The sequence below is a fragment of the Hibiscus syriacus genome, unplaced genomic scaffold (genome assembly GCF_006381635.1).
Source record: "Hibiscus syriacus cultivar Baekdansim isolate YM2019G1 unplaced genomic scaffold, ASM638163v2 tig00111582_pilon, whole genome shotgun sequence".
Taxonomy (NCBI): Eukaryota; Viridiplantae; Streptophyta; class Magnoliopsida; order Malvales; family Malvaceae; genus Hibiscus; species Hibiscus syriacus.
In genome coordinates this window covers 7,006,329-7,015,034 of record NW_024063126.1, presented here as the reverse complement: position 1 = coordinate 7,015,034, position 8,706 = coordinate 7,006,329, and the positions used below count along the sequence as shown (strand labels likewise).

General features: G+C 34.6%; 1 protein-coding gene across 1 annotated transcript; it reads left to right on the top strand.

Annotated features, from left to right (window-relative positions):
• Positions 1-7,481: 7,481 nt before the first annotated feature.
• LOC120165404 (epoxide hydrolase A-like) lies at positions 7,482-8,492 on the top strand. Its single transcript, XM_039174932.1, has 2 exons — positions 7,482-7,664; positions 8,250-8,492. Exons 1-2 carry the CDS (start codon positions 7,482-7,484, stop codon positions 8,490-8,492), a joined length of 426 nt encoding a protein of 141 aa, XP_039030863.1.
• The last annotated feature ends 214 nt before the right edge of the window (positions 8,493-8,706 follow it).

Below are 8,706 nucleotides of genomic sequence, written 5' to 3'. Positions count from 1 at the left end.
CAGATGGCAATTTACCTGTAACTAAGTAATTAACTATATCTGCGAACTAAGGTATTGACTTTTGCGCCATCATCAAGCTTTCATCCGGGAATTCTTCATGAACGGGAGGATCAACTGTAGTGATTGGAAGCTGGCTTAAGTGATCGGCTACTAATTTCTCATATCCTTTTTTATCCTTGATTTCCAAATCAAACTCTTGGAGGAGTAAGATCCAATGGATTAGTTGTGGTTTCGCTTCTTTTTTGCTGAGCAAGTACTTCAAGGCTGCATGATCAGAGAAAACAACATCTTTAGTACCGAAAAGATATGATCTAAATTTATCTAATGCAAAAATAATAGCGAATAATTCTTTTTCAGTTGTTGAATAATTTCGTTGTGCGGAGTCTAAGGTACGGGATGCATAAGCAATAACGTGAGGTTCTTTCCCAATTTTATTTCCGAGCAGAGCTCCAACACTTCCATCCAAAGCATCATACATAACTTCAAAAGGAAAGTCCAAATTTGGAGGTTGGACTATGGGTGTCGAAACCAACTTTTCCTTTAATATGTCAAATGATTCTTGGCATTATTGATCAAAATTTAGAGAAATCCTTAATGAATTTACGGTAAAAACCTGCATGACCAAGGAAAGAACGAATTTCCTCACTGTAGTGGGGTAAGGAAGTGAACGTATTATATCGGTTTTCACCTTATCTACCGCAATTCCATTAGATGAAACAATATGTCCTAGAATTAAACCTTTATCAACTATAAAGTGACACTTTTCATAATTCAAAACAAGGTTAAATTCTAGGCACCGACGTAACACATTTTTCAAGTTTAATAGACACTCATTGAATGAATTACTGTAAACAGTGAAGTCGTCCATGAAGACTTCAATACCTTCCTCAATAAAATCAAAAAAATACTAATCATACCCTTTGGAATATGGCGGGTGCATTACAAAGTCCGAAAGGTATACGTCAGTAAGCGAAGGTGCTGAAGGGGCATGTGAATGTCGTCTTTTCTTGATCTTCATGTGCTATTGGAATCTGGAAGAAACCTGAAAATCCATCAAGAAAACAATAGTGAGATTTATCGGCTAATCGTTCTATCATCTGATCTATGAATGGAAGAGGAAAATGGTCTTTTCGAGTTAAAGAATTCAACTTCCTGTAATCGATGTAGACTTTTCATCCATTCTGAACTCGTGTTGGTACAAGTTCTCTTTTATAATTTTCGATCACAGTAACTCCTATTTTTTAGAAACTACATGTATCAGACTTACCATTTGTTATCCAAAATTGGATATAATATATGCATCTAGAAGTTTTTGCATATCCTTTTTTACCACTTCCATCATTGATGGATTTAGCCAGTGTTGACCTTCCCGTGTTGGTTTTACGCCTTCTTTGGTTTTAATTTTATGCATACAAGTAGACGGACTCAACCCTTTTATGTCAGCGACGGTCCATCCTATAGGCTCTTTGTATTGGCGCAAAACAGTGATGAAGTCCTTTTTCTCCTCCTCGGATAATTCTTTTGATATGATTACTGGCAGAGTGTTATTTGCTTCGAGGAAGGCGTAATTCAAGTGATCAGACAACGATTTAAGTTCAATTTCGGGCGCTTGCAAAATAGAAGGTAAGAATTTAGTCTTAGAAGAAATCAAATTCAATTCGATATTATCAGAATTCACGTTTTCATCATGATCCTCTAGTTCCCTGCATAGATCAAAGAAAAAATTAGTCCTTAAAAATCCATCAGCCAAATGATCAATTAAATCGATAGAATTTAAACTTTCCACTTTATCAGGATATCTCATTACCTTATATACGTCAAATTTAACGATCTCACTGTCAAATTCCATTGTTAAAATTATGCTTCTCACATCAATTTTTGTGTGTGCAGTGCTTAGGAAAGGTGCCCTAGTAGGATATCAGATGATGTGCTTGTGCGATCATTCTCCATGTCGATTATATAAAAATCGGCGGGAAATATCAAGTCGTTTACCTCCACTAATACATTCTCTAAGAGTTCTTCTCGATAGATCATTGACCCTGTCAGCAAGCTATATCGAAATCTTTGTATCCTTTAAAGGATCGTTAGTAATCAATTTATAAATAGATAGAGGCATTACAACAATTGATACGACAAGATCGCACATGGCTCATTTTATCTCAACCTTACCAATTTTACAAGGGATTGTGAACATACCTTGGTCTTTTAGTTTAGGTGGTAACTTCCGTTGGAAAACGGCTGAGACGTGCTCTCCTAAGTTTACTTTCTCGATCCCAGTAAGCTTCCTTTTAGTCGTACAGAGATCTTTCAAAAATCGGGCATACCTTGGAACCTTCCAAATAACCTCAAGGAGAGGTATGTTAACTTCCACTTTCTGAAGTACGTATAATATTTCCTTTTCTCAACTTTTTTTATCCTTTTTCACTAACCTCGATGGAATTGGTGGTGCCACGTCATAGGGAGATGGCATCGGGTCATCTATTTGGTTTTTGTTATTCTCTTTCTTGGATCTTGAATCATCAGTCTTCTTATCTTTTTGGACTGCTTCGTCTGATGGAACAAGTGGCGCCACTACCGTACCGCTCTGAAGAGTGATGGCGCTAACGTTCTCCCTCAAGTTTACTTCAATTTGAAATGGAAGCTTACCTTGTGATTCCAAGCGGCCTACGGTTTGAGCTAGTTGGCTCATCTGATTGTCTATCTCTTGTAAGTGGGCTTCAGTACGATTCTAGAATTTTTCCTAGGAAAGTGTTAACCTCTAGACAATCGACTCTAATGATGTCTTCTGCGGCTGTTGTGGTGGTGGAGGTGGCCTCGCTTGATAACCTTGATTCGGTCTTGAGTTCTGAACATAACTGAAGTTCGGATGATCCCTCCATCCTGGGTTGTAAGTATTGCCGTAGGGATTATAAGCTCTTTGGGGAAGTCCCAAAAAATTCCCGACTGCATTGACTTGAGTTGTTGTGTCATCTTGAATCAGTGGACAACCGTCTGTCGGATGATCAAATAATGCACATATTCCACATAATCGGTTTTGTCCCGTCTTTCCTGCAACAAGAGAGTTTATGACTTCAATTAACTTATCTATTTTATTTTCTAAGGGATATGAACTTATCTCATGAACCCTTCGAGAAGGTTCATTATTTGTGCGGAACTGTTGGGAATTTGCGGCCATCGTGGATTTCCAGGGGAGATAATCCTTCATAAAAGTATTGAAGGAGTGTTTGTTCAGTTAACCCGTGTTGTGGGTAACTAGAACATAACTTTTTAAACCGCTCCCAGTAGTTGTAAAGTGACTCTCCATCAAGCTGCTTGATTCCAAGTATTCTCCTTCATAGTTCACTTACTTTTGCCGCAGGGAAAAACCTGTCAAGAAAAATACGAGTCATTTGAGCCCATGTAGTGATAGAATTAGGAGGAAGATAAAATAACCACTTCATAGCCGAATCGGCTAAGGAAAAGCTCTAAGTTTGATTTGGTCCTCGGTTACTCCCTGTGGTCTCATGCTGGAGCAGACCATGTGAAATTCCTTGAGATGTTTGTGTGGGTCCTCTTTTAGCAATCCGCGGAATGTAGGGAGGATATGAATAAGGCAAGTTTTCAACTGATACGGAGTTTCGCCTTGGGGAAAAGCAATGCACATAGGCCCTTCTTCAGTGGGTGCTACGGCTAACTCCCGGATAGTAGGATCGGTCATTGGAATTGTATTAACGGATTCACCTGAATTTGATTCTTCTTCTAGATTTAATTGTTGTCTACTTCTTTCCCGAAGCGTTTGTGCGTGCAGTCTCCTAGCTTTGGATTCGATCTCCGGGTCATACTCCACTAATGTACCCGGATTAGTCCTAGTCATAAATCAAAAGCAAACAAAAAAATTAGTAACTTTGGCGAAGTCCCCGGCAACGATGCCAATTTGACAACTGTCGTTTCAATGTCAAATAAATTCATTTTTCTCAATTAATAAATAAGGAAATGCGTAGTATAGAGAAATAAGGGTCGAATCCTCAGGGACTTAGAAAATCACAATTTTATGTTTGAATGGTTCTAACCAGGCGAAAATAGTAAAAAATAGGGTTTTTAATGTGAGATTTAAATAGTAAAAAAATGATTAAATAAATAAAATCAATTTAAGTAAAAATAAGAGAATAAAGATTGTGAATAAATACAGTAAAAATAGCCTCAAGCTTCGCTTTGACTCAATTTTCTTTAGATCATCGAATAAGATTTTCCCTCCGGGATTCACGTCAGTTACTTTGTCTACAAGGCCTATCCCCGTGACTCTATCTTGTATACCGAATACCCAAGGCAATCTTTGATTCCGGCTTCGGGAATTGATTCTATCAACATCAATTGTCGTAGATCAATTAACATTTAAGTTCGCGGCGACCAACTCAAATTGTTGCTTCAATAACCGCCAATTCCGATCTCAATTCCCTTTTGACGAAGCCATCTCACCAAGTGTGTTCCCAAGAAGTTGAATTTGTTTACTATAAGTCGAATCTTCCTCCCACACATTTAATCGCAAAAGAGTCATTCTTTGATTTTGAAAACTGTTTTGATTTTGAAAAATAAGCGCATATATTGAGAGAGATATTCTGAAGATATTAAGGGATTGTATCAATTCTCCCGTTGGAATTGAGTCATTGCTTCAGCTCTCGGCTTATAAAAAAATTTAGCTAAGCATGACAAAAGTCATACTTAGCATATTTAAAACAAAACTTGAAAATAAAAGAAAAATGAAAAGAACTTGAAAAGTAAAAAGAGAAAGTTTTTAATAAAACTAGAGAGAAAAGAAGATTGTAATTTGAGTGATGAGTTTAGGCTTACCCCAAGTGGGTATTTATAGCCTCTCAAAGCCTAAGGATAAACAAAGAAAAATAAATTAAAATAATCCTAAAGATAATTCTTAAATTTAAAATAAAACTTAAAACTAGTCTTCTAATGCAACTATGCTCGTCCATCTTCCAGAAGGTGTGCATAGGAAGTCTTCTAGAAACCGTTACTGACTGGACCTTCTAGAAAGCGCCACATCAGACCGCGTCGTGCCCATGTCTCTAGCCGTGACCAAATAATAAAAAATGCAGAATGCACCTGTTTTGTCACTAATTCTGGAAAGTAAGGACTTGCACAAAAACAAGCATAACACGACCAATTCAGCAGCAATAATTCCACAAAATCGAAGAAATAACGAGAAAAGATTAATAATTATGAACTCTCATCAGTGATGCTATGTTCTACAGTACATGTACACTCATATGGCACCAATGGTGCAAATGAGTTATATGGCACTAAAAGCAATTTATTCACAAGGCATTTAAATTGCATATAGTACACTCGTATATGACTCACGTATCATGCATTCTCATTCATCATACAATTGAGTTGTGAAATGAAATGATATGGAAATATATAGGTTTGATTAAATTGAAAGTCAAGTTTTCATCGGGAACATTAGTTTGGCGTTGAATGCCTTATATGTGAATTGTCGAGTTATAGATAAATTTTATATGGTGATTTGTTACACATATGTTTTATTATTTTTATTACTATTATTAGTAACTTAATGTCTCATTAAGTATATACTTAGTGTGTGATGATTTTCACGCGTAGTTATAGAAAATCGAGTAGATTAAGGAGCTTAGTTTGGCATCACTTATCAAGAAATCTTTATCGGTATCAGTAATGACATCCTACTGTTGTTTTAATTTTATAGTTGGCATGTATTTTTATATGTCATGATGCTCTGATATGTCTATGATATAAAAAGGTTTGTAAAAGTTATATGTGTGGATTTCAGTAAGTAAAATATGATATTAATACGTTTGAAACTAGTATAAAATGGATAATACTTGTTATAATTACCAGTTATAAAAATAGTATACTAGATAGTATTTTAGTAAATTTGATTTTATTTGCTATCAAATTAAATTTTGTTTTAGGCCGTTTTACTCTTTGTATAAAACAATATTGAACTGTCATATTGATGTCTGAAAAATGGACATGTATTAAATACACGATTTAGTAATTTTGGATTCTTTGACATTATTTAAATGATTTTAGAAAGAAACAAATTTCATTGATTTTTTGAATAAAGAATGTTTTAAAAGTATCATGTAACATCTTGGACTCGTATTCGACAACGTATACGGGAAATGGGTGTTACAGTCACCCCGATAAGAAATGTTGAGGTTTACAAAGAGTTCACAGCTAGGGGTGTTCTCGATCAATTAACCATAAAATTTAACATAAACAATTTGGTTAACCATTATAATGGTTTTTCAATTTTACTAATTGTAACCTAACTGTTAAGAAACAATTAAAAAAGAAACTACCTCTACAATAAATATTATATCAAAATTTTTAGGAATAAATATTATATATATATATATAATATATATATATATATATATATATATATATATATATATATATATATATATAATAAATTATCCGCATCTTCAATTAAAAAAATTATATCTATAAAAAATGAAAAATACTTTAATCCATTTTAATAAATTTCTGATTTTGCCCCTGGACACGAGTTTGCAATTGGATTTTGTTGTTGGGTAATGCATCATCGTAGCAGGCTTTGTTGAGTAATAGATCATTGTAGTGGGTTTTGTTGGATAAAATATAATTTTATAAATGTTTTTTTTGGGTTAATTTAGATTTGGACTTTTAATTGGATTGTGATTTGGGACAATTATTTTTCAGAATTGTTCTCTCTTTTCTTAACATATGTGGTTTTATAACAATTTTTTGAATTATGTGAAATCAAACATATTTATTTGTGGAATTTTAAATGACTTCATTAGTAAAAAAGAATATTGTTCTTCTTAAAAATTTTGGATGTATGTTGTGAGCAACTAAGAAAAAATTATAAACAAATACTACTTTACAATCATTTCTAACTATTAGAAAATATATTTATTTATGTAAGAAAATTTAAGATAAATTCAAAATTAATTAAGAATATTAATCTAATTAAAATACAATTAACTATTTGTCTTAGTAAACGAATCTTTATCCTGTTTTTTTATTATTGAATCTTTTATCGTTTGTATCAAATAATTATTTAGGTAAAGTACATAAATGATCTCCAATTATAGGATACGATTTTGTTAAGTTAACGATTATTAAAAGTTATAAAATATTTCTTCAACTATAGAGTGTTGTTTTATTGAGTCCCTCGACTATTAAAAGTTACAAAATGGTCACCTATGTTTCAAACTCATCCTTTTTCATTAAAAGATTGAAGACAATCTAAACTGGATGTTAACATGCTGATTAGGATATGATAAAATCTGATCCCAAAATCTAAACGACTATCATATTTCAATTAGCATGTTAAAATCTAACTCAGACGATCGTCAAGTTTTAAACGAAAAAAGATGAGTTTGAAAAATATAAATAATCGAGTAATCATTCTGTAACTTTTAACAATAAATAGATTCAATAAAACAACACCATGTAATAGAAGGATGATCTTGGTCGGGCATGATTGGGGTGCGAGCATCGCTTGGTATTTTTGCCAGTTGAGGCCTGATAAAGTCAAAGCTCTGGTCAACATGAGCGTCGCTTATCGTCCTCGGCACCCCAAGGTGAAGCCAGTGGACGGAATGAGAGCTCTGTTTGGTGATGATTTTTACATTTGCAGGTTTCAGGTAATCTTTTAATTCCCTTTCTGAATTGATGAGGGAATTGCTTGAATTATTGGGAATTTGGTCTTCTTGTTGGCAGTTAAGAAGCATTGAATTTCTGATTTTGGAATAATTGGGCTCCCCAATCTGTTTCTGGGTAATGGAGTTTTTAGCATTTAAGTGATCCTACGCAGCTCCAATTAATTTTGCCTACCAACTTGAGTTTTCGGAATAATTGCTTAATTTAACATGATATCAACAACTTTCAGTTAACTGAATCTTGGTTCAGTTGACGATTGGTGTCATTTTCGTTGTAATAATTTGGAAGTGATTGCTTGCATTTGTTAGGGGACTTGCTGAAACTTGAATATGAATGTAAAGAAACGATCCACCGTTGTTTAAATGATTCAAAACCACCCTTAGTAAAAGTGATAACAGTTTGGTTCGGATCAACTTTGGGAAAAAAAAATGCAGTTCGAATGCTGTACTTTGGTTTTAGGAAACCTATCTGAATCGAATCGAATTCCATAAAGCCAAACTAACACTGTGGTTCGAACCAGTTTTCGATGTTCTAGCACTGCTCTGATGGATACTGCAAAACTTTTCCAGTTAACCCTCGGATCTCGCGATCATCTTCCGCCTTGTATACCTAAAGAAATAGGGTTTAGAGGGATTCCTGTTCCTCCATTGCCCTCTTGGCTTTCAGAAGATGACATCAATTACTTTGCCTCCAAATTTAATTACAAGGGATTTACGGGACCACTGAACTACTATCGAGCTTTGAATCTGTACGTGCAAATTGTGCAGCCTATGATTGTTGAACTCTTTTACTTCTGTTTCTTTTCCTTTTAATCTATACTTGAAGGTAGCGAAGATAATCTGATATTTGTTGTGGAAACTGGGAACTGATGGCACCATGGAGTGGAGTACAAATCCAAGTACCGGTTAAGTTCATTGTGGCAACCTGGACATCACCTACCACCTCCCCGGCATGAAGGAATACATACTCAACGGTGGGTTCAAGCAAGATGTGCCTTTCTTGCATGAAGTAGTTGTGATGGAAGGA

Bases quoted from the DNA above. Each gene is read 5' to 3' on its own strand.
- LOC120165404 (XM_039174932.1), top strand. From the start codon at position 7,482: ATGATCTTGGTCGGGCATGATTGGGGTGCGAGCATCGCTTGGTATTTT. The intron at 7,665-8,249 runs GTAATCTTTTAA...AAACTTTTCCAG, and splicing joins TTTACATTTGCAGGTTTCAG to TTAACCCTCGGATCTCGCGA.